The 17,076-nt window shown below is 41.1% G+C and overlaps 1 protein-coding gene across 3 annotated transcripts in view; it reads left to right on the top strand.

Annotated features, from left to right (window-relative positions):
* Nucleotides 1–17,076, top strand: part of DOCK10 (dedicator of cytokinesis 10) — a 114,291-nt gene that overhangs the window by 4,120 nt on the left and 93,095 nt on the right. For 2 of the 3 annotated variants that reach the window (XM_065748334.1, XM_065748333.1), the window contains exon 1: nt 10,696–11,470. The exons of the other annotated variant lie outside the window; for it this stretch is intronic. In XM_065748334.1, the coding sequence (XP_065604406.1) occupies nt 11,366–11,470 (105 nt within the window). In that variant the 5' untranslated portion in view covers nt 10,696–11,365. Of the gene's footprint in view, nt 1–10,695; nt 11,471–17,076 lie in introns of those variants that run through there. 3 annotated transcript variants of the gene reach the window in all.

Below are 17,076 nucleotides of genomic sequence, written 5' to 3'. Positions count from 1 at the left end.
AATGGGAAGGTCGGTCTTACCTCTGTGAAGGGAAGGGCCTTCTCTTACTTTGATGTCTTTGAGGAAGAATATCATTGGAAAGCCAAATTATCCAGAGCTGGAAAGTTCAAAAGAAATATTTAAAATATTTCTATCTTCAAACTCAAGTCAGAAGCTTCAACATGAAATAACTTTGTCATTTTTAAATGCATTTGTCTTTGTTTGACCTTAATCAACTTCCACTCTGGCACTTGCCCTCAGAAGGAACAAATGCAGGCCTCCACTTGAATAACATGAGAGTGTAAAGAGAGGAAGAACATGAAGTGATGCGCAAAATGCAATTTTACTTCAACAATGCATTTTTGCAATGGTTCTTGTTATCTTTGTGACTTCATTCTTGTGTCTTGTGCTCTACAAGCCTGCTGGTTAAGTTCGTAGCCATGAACTCTCCCTTTCAATGGATCTACTCCAGTGGGGCTCAATGCTATGCTCAGCAGAGCAGTACAATGGGGATGGTGTCTTCCTCACTTCTTCAGAGCAGTGCATGTTTTTCTGGGCTAAAATGTTTGGTTCTGGCTTTTACCACTTTAAGCAGGAGATACAGCACTGGATATAGCTTCTTGAGTGCAGGTAGGAATGAGCCAAAAATTGAGATTTGTTTTCATTCTGAAGAGTATTGCAGTGACGTTTAAAGTACCTGTATAATTGAAAAGTGATGGCGTAGTACCTGCCTTTTTCCACTGAGCAAGCCTTCTCCATCTAACTTCAGTACTGATCAGATCTCTGGTTTGAGAAACATTTTATATTGCTTCTGTTGCTCTGTGGCCTCTCCAGCAACCTCAGAGCAGCAACGTAGGGTGACATGGGACAGTATGACAGGAGCCATTTCACCTCCCTTTCCCAAATAACAGCTTCTGAACTATGTCACTTCAAGCCTGTGTGGCTGCTGATAGTCCCAGGCTCCAACAGAAGTTAACTGAGCAGGATACTGCAAGTACATCTGTGTTTTAAAATGAAGCGTGTGTTACTGTATGTACTGTGGCACCTCATGCAGTTAGCCTCCATGATCTTCTTTTGCTCTGCATCCCGGGAGAGCTGCCACCTGATTTCTAAAAACTCTTAAGAGATTCTGACTTCTAGGTTCCATTTCCCATACCATACCAGCTTTGATGGAAGGGATGGTCGCTTTTTGACTGTTAGGCAACTGCTGTCAGTCTGTGGGTGCGTACCAATGAGCTCCAGGTCACAATATCTCCAGTAGCTTAAATAAGTAGATAAACACAGGTGATTTTAAGGTGTTCCTTAGCCAAAGAAAGGTCCATAAAGGCAGAACGCATTTCTTAGGCTAAGCAGTCTTTCAGCATGTTTGATCCTATCAGCTAGCACTACCTGGCAGCTCTGCTTTTGTCAGTGTGTGAAATGAGAAATGAACTCTGCCAAAATGCTCGAGTAACTGAATTCTTGCATACTGCAGAGCTGTTGCTTCAAGAACACAGAAGTGATCACAGTGTCATCACAGTGTCTGGAGCTAAGGAAGGCAGAGTGCCCAGGAAATGCAGGAACCATTTCTGCCTTCTGGCTTTTGAGTTGCTTCCTGGAATAACCAAGTTTTATGGCCTGAAGTAGTGAGTGGAGTGAGGCGTGCCATGGGACAGGAAGGACTGGCATTCAGCATCAAAACGCATGTCCCTGTTTACTGTTTGAGGATACTATGGATGTTGTGGGGCACTATTCCATGTCTGGTCTACCGTAAGCTGGCTCAGATGGTGGCCCAGCACCTCCTCCACCACATCCTCAGTCAGAAGGAAGCTTGGCATACAGGTTCCATCATTGTTCTGCGGGCCACTTATTTTAGGCTTGGGAAGGTATATAAATAAGGACGTATTATTTAGGAAAAAAAAAAGTACCTTTTTATTCCTGTTAATTTGGTGCCTCTTCAGAACAAAATGTTATATTCTGTCTGAACAGAAAGAATTTGCGTGCAATATCTTACTTCTACAGTTGCAGTCTGTTAATAATTATTGCCAATTTGTGGTTAGCTTAGAACATAACAGTCTCTCCGTGTGGTTTTCAATGAGAAATAGCCATTGTAATGTTTGTCAGACTCCTTTATGCCTGGGGCATCACTCTGAATGCAGTGTATGGAACCAATTGAGTAGAACACTTCATCTCTTTGGTGTTTGCTTTTTCTTCTCATCTGTCAACTGCTGTGCTCATTTTCTTTTTATTACTACCAATACTTGTTTGAAGATGAGACAGACAAATTCAGTTCTCAGTTTTACATGTGTAAATCCAGCAGGACGCGTTCCTGACTTGATGCAGTAAAACAGATGAGAAGCGTAACTATGCTGGTTGCATGTTCCTCTTTTTGTAAAGAAATCATGAAATGGAAAATGTGTGTGGCCTTGCTGGGTTAATCGATTTAGCTACAAAACCAGCATGTTGGGAGTTAAACTTCTTTGCATCATTGCTGACAACTTTCCTTTGGCATTTCGGTGTGGTATCGGTGCTACCTTGGTGCTTTCAACAGGTGGTGCTTATCTGATAAAATTAGAGGGGAAACAGTAACATTAAAGAGATGAGTTACTGAATCGTGAATTCCTGGAACCAGATGCCCCTCCTCCTTTTGAGAGGCTCCTTCCATCAGTGAGTGTTGTGCAAATGTGTACTACAGTTCTTTCTGTAGCAAATCTGATCTTAATGGGATTATGAAGGAGGACTGTTTCTCAAAAGAAACACTGTCTGAAATTGGGCCTCTGTTTTCTTGCTTTTGGGTTCTTGGGGTTTGGAAACAAAGAAATGATGTTCATGTAGCAGCAGATCTCTGTTTCTTTGTTTCTAGTGCCTTCGCATTCCCTTGTCTGTAACCCATTCTTGCAGGTGTCCAAGGAGCCTCTTCACATCTTCTTTGGGGTATGGCTAGTTCTTTTGGGTCACAAACTTCCCCTTGTGTAACATGATTTTTGTTTCTGCTGACATTGCAGCAAAAACATCAACTTGGTCAGGAGCTGTAATCCAGCTGTGTGTGGAGCTGTAATCCAGTGGGCTCCATTCCCAACACCTGTGTCAGTGTAAAGCAGCATGTTTAGAAGCGTAAAGAAAACTCATCCACGTGCTTTGAACTGAAGAACTGTTTGTAAATAACAGAAATGTTTACAAGCACATGCATAATTCACTGGAAAATGGAATATTAAATACTGCTTAACAAAATGGAGTTCTAAAATGTTTTCAATATGTAAAAAAGGCCATTTGAAGAGTGCACTTAGGAGGACTCGTCCAAACACCAAGCTTCGTACCAGTTCCCATTTGTATCAGTACTAAGAATTCGCAAAATATTTTTAAGTGACCACTAGCTTTTGCACGTGGAAAGTACTTAACAATTTTCCTTTTTAAAACAAAATCAAGGGCAATTTAAAGTTACATGAACATGCAGGAAAAACTGAATTAGAGGCTGAATATTGCTTTTTGTAGAATGTGTTTAAAAGACAACTGTATTTTGTAGAAATCTTTTCACAAAGGATTTGCTTCTAGAGTCAGACCATGTCTTCAGTGTTTCAAGCAGAACAAGGAACCAAGTGAGGAAGAGCTGCAGCAAACTCTGCTTTATTTCCCATCCACATCCTTTTCTGGCACTTACTCAGCACAGCCAGGCATTAGTATTTGTAGGAAGTTGGAAGTTAACCTCTTAGCTTCTGATTTTTCTGACCAAATCTTTTGTATCTAGCTCAAGTGGTGCTTGATAGCTGGAAAATCCTGACTCATTTTTATTTTGATGGGAAGAAAGAGTTATCTGGACTTTCCAGAATTTCCAAAATAAAAAGTCCCACAATCTTGGTGCGCAGTTTGGTTGTCAGTGGTCAGTGGAGGTCTCTGGTGGTTAGGCAAGAGTGAAGGTCTAAGGGCTTGCATGTTGGACACAAAGAGCTAGGCGTGGGAGTGGGGAGAAACATAAGAGAAGAAATACTGCCAGACATTCATCCTGTTAGAGAAAACCATTCTGAGAAGGCAGAAGAGGAATCATTATGATTCAGCTCTCTGCCTTCCAGCAGCTGGGATCTGAAAGCCTAGAGCAGCTTTACTGTGCTAAGAATTTTTGCTCACTGAAGAAGTCATACGTTACTTTTTCGTTTTGAACAGTTTTAGATAATGGAGTTCCCTATCAGCTTCTTAGGTGGGCTTTAATACCGTACACAGTTCAAAACACATGGATCACAGCTGGAAAATTATGGAGAAGAAAGGTCAGCAAAGGTAGACTGTGAGTGCACAGACAAACTTTGGACCTGAACTGACCTGGAAAATAACTAGGTGGGGATATGGTGGAAGTCAGGAAAAAAAAGAATGGTGTCAGGCAAGTCGACTTTGCTTGCAGTTCTTCCTGTCAAGATTTCAGTGTTATCAATTGAAACTAGTGGAAGGCAAGCTTGGAGGGGAAAGAGAGAGTGGAGAGCAAAGAAAATTTGCTTGGTAGGATGACTACTTGAGGTGCATCTTTTCTTTCTACAAGACTTTTAGCATCTGTAATGTCTGCATAGATTTAATGGATTATTTTGTGCTGTTGTAGTATGCTGCCGTGTGTGTGGGCCTCCCTCTGTGAGCCAGGTGATGCTGGCAGCTTGTCCATGCATCCATACCTTGCACCTCTCTTGGCTGCTGCTTGCTGTGATGGTGGGCTAAGCAGGGGAGCAGAACTTAATGGACTATATATGTACTTTTTTTTTTTTTTTTTTTTGCTGAGGTTGGGGCTATATTTAGTTTTGATTACACAGGCTTTCACAAACCACAAGGCTTGTTCTGGGATCCCAACCACTGCCCCTTCTGTTTTTTCCCAGAGTTTTTATTATTTTGTTAAGGCAGAAGATTGCATGCTTGTTGCAAGTATGTATTAGGATTAGCAGTTCTTAGCTTAAGAACTAGAAACAGAGACTGGGAAAGTGAAGCGTTTCTCTGAAAGTACAGAAAGTTGTGTCAAAGTGAGAAATACCTTCTTTGTCGTTGGCGCTGTCAGAATTCACTGTTTTACTTTGTGTCCCAAGAGATTGGGTAAGACAAAGGGAAAGTCAAAGCGTGCAAGATGTCTCTCTCTTTCCCACTACCAAACTAAACCAGCGCAGATGTGATTTGCAGGATTTTTTTTTTCTTTTTCTGAATTAAAATAATCTTGCTCATCTGTTCTTTGAAACTTGTATGCTTTTTCACTCTTCCAAAATGCCATTATTTACTCTTGACTATTGAACTAATGAAATACTATGTTTTCTTAGTTTCTGAAGATACCCACTAGAAAACAGAATAGTGTACAGGAGTTCATAATATTGAATTTCTGCTACAAGTATGTAATATCAAATATAGTAATATTGTACTGTCAGGTTGCATGCATACAGAAAGTGGAGTATTTTCGTACCAAGAGAAAACAAGGATGAGAATCTAAGAATATTTTATTGTTTTATATATACACACATACTGTATATATACATGTATATGCACATGTGTGTTTGTGGCATTGTAGATGGTGATTCTGACCTTGACTAAATGAGTTTCCTGACCTCCTTTTGCTTCAGCTATTCCAGCTGGAAAATTGGGTGAAAATGTGGATTCTTTGTAAACCAGATGTTGTTGAAGCTGAGCTTTTCTCTGCCAATAAACTAAAAAAGAATAATCATTCCTGTAATGTAGCATGAACAGAAATAGCAAATATTAGAATTACAATCAGAAAAGCATGCAATGGAAGCTGAAACACACAGCAGCAGCAACATGTCTGGGGATAGTAAATTTAGATGATTAGATTATTTAATGGCCTTTTATGGCTCTTCATTGCTGTGTGTTTTGTTATCAAAGGCTGATTGAAGTCCAAGTAGATGAAAACAAAAGGGTAATGCTTGTTTGGAATTTACCAATGCATCAAGCTAAAGAAGAAATTAAAATAATTGCATATCTTGCTTTTATACACATCAGCAGGGCAGCATTGCTAATGGAAGGTTTGTTCTTCCAGTCTGATTGCTGTTGTAAAAGGAAGCATTTTGAGCTATACTTACTTTAGCAAACAATTTCTATTCAACCTGAGCAAAGCTACCTGGAGCAGAGGCTTATGGTTGCAGCTCTCAGCTGTGCTACGTACAAGTTTGTGGCTCACTGTGCTCCAGGAGCTCAGATTTGCAGCGAGGGCAATTGGCAGCACCGTGGCACGGTGCTCTGCTGGCTTTGCCAAGGGCTGCTGTCTCAGGGGTGTGGAATGGCCATGAAAGGAATAGCAGGAGGAATGAGGTTCATACTCCTGGTGTTCTGCTAGGTGCAGGGGTTTCCAGCTTGCGAAGCTGCTGAAACCATTCTGCTGTTGGGAGTGTTTTCTGGGGGGTTGGAGGGTAGAAACATAAGGTGAAAGTGGCAGTGTGTGTGTGTGTTTTTAGCACAGAGGTTTTGGAGATTTTATTTTTTTTCTTCTAAATATGGGAGCTCAAACTCAAAGTTGTTCTGTGCGAGGTGTGCTGATACCTGGGATGTAGGGTGAATGTAAGGGCACAGAGGAATGGCTGGGAGCAGAGTGCTGTCAGCACGGAAGGGCAGAAATTGATTGACAGAGGTGCAGCTGCTGTCATCGGGGGCTGTTTTCTGGACAAGTTTGTTAGCAGAGCTCTGGAAATTGAAGAGGCTTCTTTGCATGGGTCCCTTGTAAAGGGATGCTGGCACCCTGCCTTGGAGAGCTCACCTTGTGTGCTGATGTCGTTTTTTCCATGATGGATTCCCAGCCCTTTGTCTGCCAAGAGCTGGCTGTATGGATGTGTAGGCAGAATGCAAGCATCCGCTGCTTCAGCGACTTCACAAAGCGTGTTTTGTATATGCAGAGGTTGATGTTTCAACTTGTTATTAGACTGTATGTGGAGTCAGATTTCTCAAAAAACAATATAATTCTCTTCCAGCTGATTCAATACCAGAGTGACATGCAAAGAGGTTGCTTCATATGTGATTCCCCCATTATAAATTTGGGGAAAAAAAAGGTCTACCACAAAAAAAATAAAATGACAATAAAAAAGAAAAACAGCAATCTGTTCCTGATTCCGCTGCAGCAATCTACTTGTGCAATATGAAGCTTTTAGGGAGTACATTTTTTATGTGCCTTCACAAACCCATACAGACTATGTGCTGTCCTTTACTTCTGGAACATGTGGATGAGATGAATGTGCAGTGTACAATTATTGACACTGAATTTTCTGTTTCCACGCTGGGTGTCATCCTTTGTTTTTTCTTCAGCGATTTTTCTTGCATGGTTATATCTGACATTCTAGGATTTCCATGACCATTCAAAGGAGATGGGCAGGAACTTATGTGCACTGTGCTGAGCAACCAGGTCTAAACTCTGGGTCAGCCAAAGATCTCATTAGGTCTGTACTGTGGAGACTGCCTGGGTGGTAGTGTCACTGTCATTACAGTGGCCTAAGTCTGAAAATGAAGCTAGTTTTGTTACAAGAGGCTTGTCTTTCATTCAGAATATAATTTCTGAGTAGACAAACTACACAGTGATGTTTGAGTCTTGGATGTAGCGTGTTCCAACAACAGGAGTGTTCCTGCACGTTAAGCTGTCTTTCTCCAATCTGTTAAATAAAAGCACTTTGACCCTGCTTTACCTGCAAATGCTAACCTCCCAGTCCTACTCTGGAAAGATGGATGAGCAGCTTTTAGCAAAATAAGTGAAAAGTGATTGAGTAAGACAGATAATTATTTAGACTGTTGTAGCAGATGTTAGTTATTTTCAGTAAATATTACTCATATTTCTGTAGACTGTTTTATAGATGCTGTAGAGTTAAGGCTGACACAGATTTCTGTTATTTTGAATCTTACACCAGAGTGCTTACAGACTCAAGACATAGAGTACCTACAGATAGCTGCTGTGGGGGTGGAGAAGTCTTTTCCCCTCTGTAATGGACCTTGATGCATGCTTGAGAGTGCCTGAGGCTGCTCAACATGACCTCTTGGTTAGTATATGCTCTTCTGTATTATTTTTTTTTCCTTTCTCCTTCTGAGCATTCTTGTGCTTCTTTCTTGAAGGTTGTCCCATCTGATTCGATTCTGTATGTGTGCCTGTTTTAGTGATGTAATTGTAGTATTGACAAAACTCAGAGTCTGCAGTATGACCATGCAGATGACCGTGGGTGTACAGTTATTTGTGTATACATGAGCATAAATCAAGACTGTGCTTTTGACTTGCATTGTGTTTCTGCATGTCAGCATTCTTCCCGGACGGAGACCCTGAGCCAGAGGGAACTATTCATTCCCTGAAACTTGCTGTGAATTTGATCTTTGCAAGAGCTGATGCTTTATTTTGATCCTTCTTGTTGGGAGAAGATTACATTATTTGGGAGGGCAGTATTGTGAATTCAGTATTTACAAATGGAATATTCAGCAAATCAAATATTTTGCCTTTTTGGAAGTGGCTTTATGTTAGTTGAAGCTATGTACTTTCAGAACTGAATTTTCGTATAGGGCTGCTTGATACGCTCTAGTGAAATTTGATTTCCAGAGAGTGAATGACATGCTGTGGCAGTGCATTAGTTTTTCCAGCAGTATGTTTTTGCAAGTCACTGTGTATTGTAGATTCAAACTAGAGTCAATGAAGCATGTCAATGCATAGATTAAAAAGAGAAATAAATTAACATGGACAGAAGATATAGAAGAAATGTAGGAAAGCAGAAGAGTTATTAAAGAATTTGTGATTCTCTTGTCAAAAAGAAAAAAGTGCTAATGGATGTGCTGTTTTGCACAGTTGCAAAGTTTGCTTTGCACTTGTGCTACAGGATGGAACGCTATTAGATAGTTGGTGATCCTATTTCCCATTATGAGTGCAGAGGGATATGCTCTCAAAACACATTGAAGGAAGTGGTGCCTTTATTCACAATTGTTCACTATTAGTTCTGTTTATATCGCTGTGTGAATACTGTAGCTTACTTGGCATTTAAAGGTTGAAGCAATGAAATAACATGGTGCTGAGAAATTACAGTGCTCAGTGCGTTCAGCATAGAATCTGCAGAGCTAGCTGTCAGAGAAATGGCAGTGAGTTTTAATAACACATGGACTGAAAATCTGCTGGGCAAAAGGTAGTGAAGCCAACTGGGTAAGGACCAACTGGAAACTTGAACACAAGTTCACCTTTTGTATAATTTGTGAGTAAAGAAAGTTCATCAAAGTTTTGGAAAGCAATGGGGGGAAGGTGCCCTAGAAGGGCTCCTCAGCAGTGCTGGAGGCAGAAAACATAGGAGAGAACCTTTTGCTGTCCGAGTGCAGAGTTGAGGTTTCTGAAATGTGCGTTTAAATTTTGTCCTTGGCTGAACTGAGCAGCAGTAGTTTGCAGGCCTTTTGCAGGCTGCAGGAGCTGGCTGAACAGGGAACCATCTTCTGCTTTGGGCTGTGCTGCATGGTTTGGGTTTAAGGAACTGTCTTTGCCAGGAACCCTAGCCAAGGGTCCTGCCAGTTGTCCTGCATGTGGCAGTGCTGCAGGAGGCTGAGGGAAGGAGAGCTGGAGATTGCTGCGTGTGCTCGAGTTACAGAAAGGAGTCAATATGCTCTGGAGCCTCTGAGAGGAACTGATATCTGCTTAAAGTTAAGTCAGCAGGGTTGATGGATCCAGCATTAAATTTAACTTTTGGCAAGGACCTTTTGTCTTGGCAGCTGCATTCATATGTTAGATGAGAGGGACTTGGTAAAGATAGCGTGGTGGTTGGAAAGAAAACAAGGGCAATTCCAACTCGGTTAGTGTTGTGGTTCTATATTGGTAGCCACTTGAAATGTCTGCATACCTTGGCAAAGGACTTTTGCTGTCTTTTCTAGTGCCAGACACGAATGCTTTTCACTGCTAAGTGGGAGCGCAGTGAAATCTGTCATTGCCAGCCTGCCGCGTGACTGCTGAAATTCAGTTTCAAGGAGGTGATGATTTTAAACACAAAGCTGAGAGATGAGGATATTGTTGGTATAGTTTTTTAATTCATGGAATTTCTGCACTGTACTCTAACTGCAGAAGACAAAAGCAATCGTGGGACGGATAAGTTTATGTAGTGCTCAGGTTATATATGCTATGCTCAGTGTGACTGGGTCCCTGGCATTCTGCCTATGGAACAACCATGTGGAAATTTTGCAGAGGTTTGTTACCATGGATCAGATGTTACTAGTGCAGAAAAATGCCTGAAAGAGTTATTGGAATTCCCAATTATTTTCTCAAAGAGGAAAAAAAAACTAAGCAACAAAAACAAAAAATGGTCAGCACTCAGGGGCATCGTTGCAGATCTCTGAATACTTAACTGAAATGAGTTACAAAAAAGATGAGTGATAGTTTAATATGCAAAATATTCAGAATGAAAGAGTAGAAAAACGGTTTATTCTCTTGGTTATGCAGACTAAGATTAGCTGAACATAAGAGTAACGGACATCCCACAAAGATGGTCTGCAGATGGAAATGCAAGCCTTCTGCTGAACAAAGGAGAATAGAAGGGGCCATATGTGTGCGTGCACATGTGTGGGCACTGAGGAGGTTTGTTGGGTTGTGTTAGACAATTGTGCCCTGTCAGCCTGCAGACAGCTGACCTTGGGCATCCTCCCGCCTCAGCAGCAGGCAGGCTGCCCTGTCCAATGCAGGGCAGAGGGGCATGGAGCTGCCTTGCACCCTGAGGGGCCTGCACCAAAGGCTCCTGGGCACTGCAGTGCTGGCTTTGCTGGAAGATACATAGTGAACTGTCCTATCGGCATGTATAGGATATTTTGAACTTCACCCCATTTTTTTCCATTTCGCAGCTGTCTGCAGATGCATAGGTTTGCAGGGTGCTTCCTCTTACTGATATTTTGCACTGCTTTGAAAGGGGAACTGTTACCTTGATACAAAGTAAGGTTGATCCCAGTCCTGAGGGGCATCTATGTGCTCTGCCAGGCCTGTGTCCATGGCCTGCTTACCAGTGCTACAGCACATCACCATTTAATGAGGAGCTTCTTTGCTTGGAGGTGTACGCGTGCATGAAAGAAGAGTGCAGCCATCGTGACTTTCAAATCGGGGAGGAGAAAGGATGTAATGGTTTTTGAGGCAAAGGCAGACGTTCAGTTGCAAGTTTATTTCCTACAACTTCCTATTTTGATTTGCATAAAAGCCTTGGGGGTGTGGGGTGGGTGTATTTATGGTTTAATGAGACACTGTTGCTTTAATAGAACATAATTCACAGGAAGAAATGAGTTATTGCAGGCTTTCTTCTTTCTGTTCAGTTTCTGTGGATACAGCGTGTTAAGTTTTAGCCTTACTTCCCCATTGAGTGGTATCAGTAGCTTTCATTTGTTACACTGAAGCTGCTGAAGCAAAGAGGTTACAGGAGCAACCTTTTTAAAGAGTGATTTGTTTGCTGCTTGAATTCCTACTGTTACCATGAGCTTTCGAGGTCGAGTTTTCAGAAGGGAACCCAGTGAGCTGAGGAAGAAGAGAAAGACCATTAGGCGAGTGAATCGAGGAGAAATGCAGAGGCTGAGCTGCGTGAGTATTCCTCCATCCTTTCATTTCTACTACAAAACTGTTAGGAAATTACAGGTCAAATTCGAATAGGGGAGAGCAGGACTTCGCCCTTGGTATGTATGATTGAATCTCATCAGACTCTAGGATGAGGTACGTGGTGGAATGATTACTTATTTATAAGTCTGAAGCATGTGGAGTGCTGGGAGTTTACATCAGAAAAACTAGGTAGCATCATTTTCCTTCATGGAAAGAGTGGTAAGGCACTGACACAGGCTGCCCAGGGAGGTGGTGCAGTCACCATCCCTGGAGGTGCTCAAGAACCATGAAGATGTGGTACTGTGGAATGTGGTTTAGTGGGCAGTACTCACCATAGGTAGACTTAGATGATCCAACTTAATGATTGTGTTGTCGATCAGACAGATGCTGACAGCAGGATAATGTGTTGATGTCTCTATGCCTGCTAACAAACGATTGTCAGTTCTGTGAAAATCCATAATGGTGCCTCTGGAGTAGTAAGTTCTTCTGCATGATTTCAGGTCACTTCACATTTTGCAATCTGCTCTGCAGAATGTGTGTCTTTGGAGGCCAGGAGCAGGAGATAGCCACTGTCCTTCCGCAGCAAGCAAATGGGGAAAGTGCCAGTGCCCATGGAGGAAAACTGCAGCAAGGTTCTGCCCCATCAAGCCAAATAGTGGCACTGAGCTGGGACTGCACTGAAACTCATGGTCTGGCTGCAGGCAGCTTATGTTATCTATTTTGTGCCTAAACTTTCTCAACTAGAAGTGAAACTATAAGAAAGTTTTAGGTGAAACACATAGAACCTTTCTGTGAGAAGACAAGCAAGTACTGTATTTCAGAGTACTCTCTTATCTTGGGATATTGCTTTAGATTTCAAATGTTTAATAGTTTCTCTGATAATGATTTGGAGAGAATGGATCCTTTTCTTCATAAGAGGTGTTCAGTTTTCTTCTATAGTTTTGTGTAGCAAATTAGACTGTGTTTCTGTGTGCATTCTGAGGGATTTCTGAAGGCTGTTCTTCGTACTAATGTAACAAAGGATCGGTGATAATTCACCAGAGATGATTATTCTCATTAGCCTTCTTAAGAAGGAAAGTATATATGCAATTGTAACATTTAGTAACAGTTAAATTAGGATAGCCTGTGGTTCATCTAGTAGTAAAGTACTTGTGCTTGGCTTGTGACCAGCTGCCATTTTCAGTTTGTATTTTATATGAAAGTGGATCTTTCAAATGCAGATACTTTATGATGTAGTTCCTGGTGTCGCTCAGTTGGAAATACCAAGGGCTAGAGAGGTTTTAAGTTAACTTTCAAGCAGTGATAGATTTTTCAGAAGTTCTCAGCTTTAAAAGTCCCTGAGTAACTGTTGGGATTTTCCGAAGAGTGAAGTGTTTCAGTCTTTCGGACTCAAAACATTGCAGCTGAGTGGTTACCACTGAAAACTTACCTTTCAACTTCAAGGTGTCCGAGTCTGCTCTTGTTTCCTTGAAGCTGACTCCAAAATTCAGTAGAATCAGGGATATATACCTGAAAGGTATAACATTCTTGATAGTTAACAACAATGAAAAAAACATGCTTGTGTACATTGAAGGCGTTTGATATTATAGGAAGTTCCATGACTAAGCCTTAAAAGGAGGCCTGTTTTCCCTTGATAATGATAATTACTTGATTTCATCATGATAAATTGTTTTAAATCATGAGCTTTTTCATTCCTTAGTTTTTACCAGTCTTTATTTTTTGTTTGGGTTTTAAAAAAAGTTTGTACTTCAGATCCTCAGGGCTGAAAACTGAAGGCTGATGCTGCTGTTGAGAGCATCTAACCCTGGCAGCTCATGAGACTTGTTAGGACATAGGCATTGCAACTTATATTGATAAATCCTGTCTGTTTGGTTGTTATTGTACAGATTCTGATTTTATGTGATTAGTGCTCCCTGGAAGCAGTTGAAGGCTTGCAGGAAAGCATGGTTAGAAATAAAACAAAGCCCAAATATCAGCAATAAATCAGCAGCCTGCCTGCAGGCAGTGCACTGCACTTCTGCAAAGTGTCTGGCTGTTATAATATGTGGGATATATGTTAGATTTTCAGGGGAATCTGTTCATTTTTATTTCTTTTTCAGCCAGAAGATAGACAGAGATAGGGTCACTGTGTCATGTTATTCTGCAGATGGATTTCTCAATAGCATGTTTTGCCCCTGGGAAACACAAGCACACTTGGCTTTACTCTTGTGGTTTGTGACCCGTGTCATTCTACCCAATATTTCATAATTGGAGCATGTTAAATTGTTGGCCTATGAGTACTTCTTGTTACCAAGCCAGGAGCTTCTCTCTCCTGTATTCATCACCAGTTGTACCAGCTGTGCTGCAGGTCTCACAGTGCTGTTAACACTCATGGCCTCTGGATGGGGGTCCTTGTTTAAAGGCAGTATTTCTTCCTATGCCACAGCTAGACCTGTGTTTTCTGTAGAATGATTTGTATTATTTGCTGGAGATTTTCTTTTGTAAGGCTAATAATCTAATTAGTTTTAATTGATTATAGATTGTTGATGGAGCTCAGTGTGGTTGACCAGATTGTTCCTGTTTACATTGTGTATGTGACTGACTTGATAACTAATTGATTGGGAGGGTGGTTGATGTCAGTGAAATGATTATAAATTCATGTCATTGGGAGAGCTGAGTTTATGTTGATCATGCATGAATGATAGTAATATTTATGGATGAATCCTCAGCAGAAATGCAGACTTGATTATTTAGGCAGATAAGTAGCATGAAAAATATCCATAACTCCTGAAGAAATGAATAACTATAGTGTAGTTAGACAAAGGAAGGTATTTACTAACTATTATGAAGCAGGACAGCATACATGAGGCCTGTCGCGTAGGATGTTGACTTACTGTGAAGTTCACTCTACGAATCAAATCTTATTTTTGAAGAGCTTATTTAAAGCTAATGCAAGCATTTTTAAGATTTGTGTTTTTTTGACTGAGAGATTTCTGAAGTCGTTGAGCCCCTTTTGAAAATGTTGTTTGCTCGATCTGCAAGTCTGGGACTCCATACATCTAAGTTTTGGTATTTAAGTGAAAATTTTTACTGTAGTTGACCATTGTGTGCTATTTCATCATGCAGTTTACAGTGGTGATCAAAGCCTTTAGTGTTGGAGCATGTTCTAATGAATAGATATTACAGCTTTTTTGGGAGTTCTAAATAATCACTGCAAACCAAAACAACAACAAAAAATCACATATACACGTGAAAAGTCAACTAAAAAGAAACCTTTACTTTTGAAGTAAATTCAAATGGTTTTGAAAGGCAATTCAGTATTGTGAACAATATTCTGTAGACTGCACAGCTGCTCGAGCATCAAGATTGTGCCAGATGCAGCTGGTGGAGGATAACCTCGCAGCGTCGTTGCTTGCATCTTCCTTTCTGAACTTACTCTGAACCTGTGCACAGGTGGCTACATGTGGATCACTGCATTTCCCTCACTTGTCCAGTTTGGACTGAAGGAAGGAACTATTTTGGTGAGATTTTGTTACTGTAAGCAGTGCTTTTATCCATGTGAACATGGCTGTCAGAACTGGTTTTCCCCATTTACTGTGAGGGTCATCTGATTGGCACTGAGGTGCAAAAATTGGGAGCATCTTTTTTTCCCCATGTAGGTTTTCTATGGACTACAGTGTTGGGGTGTCTTTTTCAGCACATGTGCAGTACTGTTTACATAAACTGCACTGGAAGATTAGGAGCTTTGGACAAACCCACTATGTACAAGCTGCAGGACGGTTTTCTTCATGTTCCTCTTTGCAGTCGTGAGTCTGCTCAGCTGAGATCATACTAGAAAAAAGGAAACATGACTGGCAAATGCAGCATCCCTTTTGTGCGGTGCAGGCAGTATAGCTCACATCTCCTTCCCCATTTGATGTGCTCCAACTCCTGGAGGGTCCCTCATGTCCCCTCAGCTCACATCCCACCTTCCCAAGCTCCTTGCACATCATCCTACCCATTAGACACCTTTGGCTTTCTGTAAGAATAGGTCAGCTTTAGAGAAAACTCTTTGGCTCTCTAACTGGCTAAGTTCAAGTAAGGGGAATGATGTGGCTGAGTGGTGCCAAGTTAGAGGGCTGCATAAATTAAATTTAAAATCAACTTTAAGGTGTTTTATATGAGTTTCTTGTTTTTCCCCTGAAATGACCTGTGGACAAATATTTGGTCTAGGCTTCAGAAGTACTTACTATTTAAAAATGGTCATTTTTGACATTTTTAAGAAATGCAGCAGTTAATTTAGAGACTGTGGTTTTTAGTGGTGCAGTAAAGATACTCTCCTTCCTACAAAGAGCTTTCAGCTACCGTGCAAGGACAGGAGGCAAGTTGGTTTCTTTCTTGTGACCTTAATTTAATTATTTTTATAAATATTTAAGTCTAAAATGCTAATGATTGAAGATGCACACACGTGTATTGCCCCGATCAGAAATTACTGCAGCAAGCAAGCACTCGTGGCTAAAAAAAATAGAATTCAGGAAATGCTTATGAGTAAGTGAAGCATCCCAGCCCCCATGGGTGCTTCGCTGCACCGGCAGCACTGTGTGGCTTCCAGGTTTTAACCATTCTTATGGTAGCTCTATAGGCCTAGTTCTCTCAGAATTCATATTGAAAGCAACAATTAATTGTAATTCAAGAAGTAGCAGGCAGTTGGTCACTCGTGTCTGAGAACGGGTCCCTGTGGTTTGGGTTGTCTCTGCTGCAGGGCTTATCAGTCAGCCTGTCGGAGCAGTTACGTGTGTGTGTGCCACTGAGGCTACATCTGACCACAGCAGTTAGAGCTACCGTGGCCAGGGTTAGCTTTCAGCAGGGAGAATTTCCATTTTTCAAATGCACTCTGTGTTCTCTCACAGTAACTTTTAAAGCTGAAAAACAGGCACAATAGAACCTTACATTTTGATCCTTAAGAGCTGATAATTTCCAAGGTTAATCAATTAGAATTCATCCCATCCAAAGCTGTACTTGTACAGGATAAGTCAGATTGAGTCAGGCAAATCCCTGATTGGTGTCAGTTTGAATTTTCTTTGAATTAAGAGAAGTCAATGAAAGAAAAATCCCTTTCACTTTTCTATCATCATGGTCTTCTATAGGTTTCCCTGCTTTTGTGTTCATTAAGTTAATAGACACTGTAGCATTTTGGAAACTAATTTCTGAATTACTAAGAATTTAGGGGAGTTGGATCTTTGTATTTCTTCGCAGTTAGTTATGTTGCAGAATTGTGTGGGAACTGGTAATCCCTTTAATGAAATTTACTGGCTTGTCAGCCCCACTGCTGCCACCAAGGAGTATATCAGTTATGCTGTGCAGCTCTGAAAGACTGACTGGATTCCTTCCAAGTACAGTTCTCCAAGTTCATTGAAAGATATTACAAATCAAACATTTTGGACCTGACAAGTGAACTTCTTGGAGAGTAGAAGGGAGGAGTTGTCACTTAAATTTGTCTTCATAGAACTGATCTTAACAAATCTGTTGACTGTGGATCACATACTGCTGTAGCCTTTGTAACATGACCAGAGAATTTGCTGACTGCAAGTAGTTGCATACTAGGCCAAGCAACTGTAAAAATTGTGAGATCG

This window comes from Cyrtonyx montezumae, unplaced genomic scaffold, assembly GCF_038088225.1.
Source record: "Cyrtonyx montezumae isolate F1298 unplaced genomic scaffold, pur_monq_1.0 scaffold_5, whole genome shotgun sequence".
In the NCBI taxonomy this organism is placed as follows: domain Eukaryota; kingdom Metazoa; phylum Chordata; class Aves; order Galliformes; family Odontophoridae; genus Cyrtonyx; species Cyrtonyx montezumae.
Note: the sequence above shows the minus strand (reverse complement) of the source record. Positions and strands in the feature narration are given on the sequence as shown.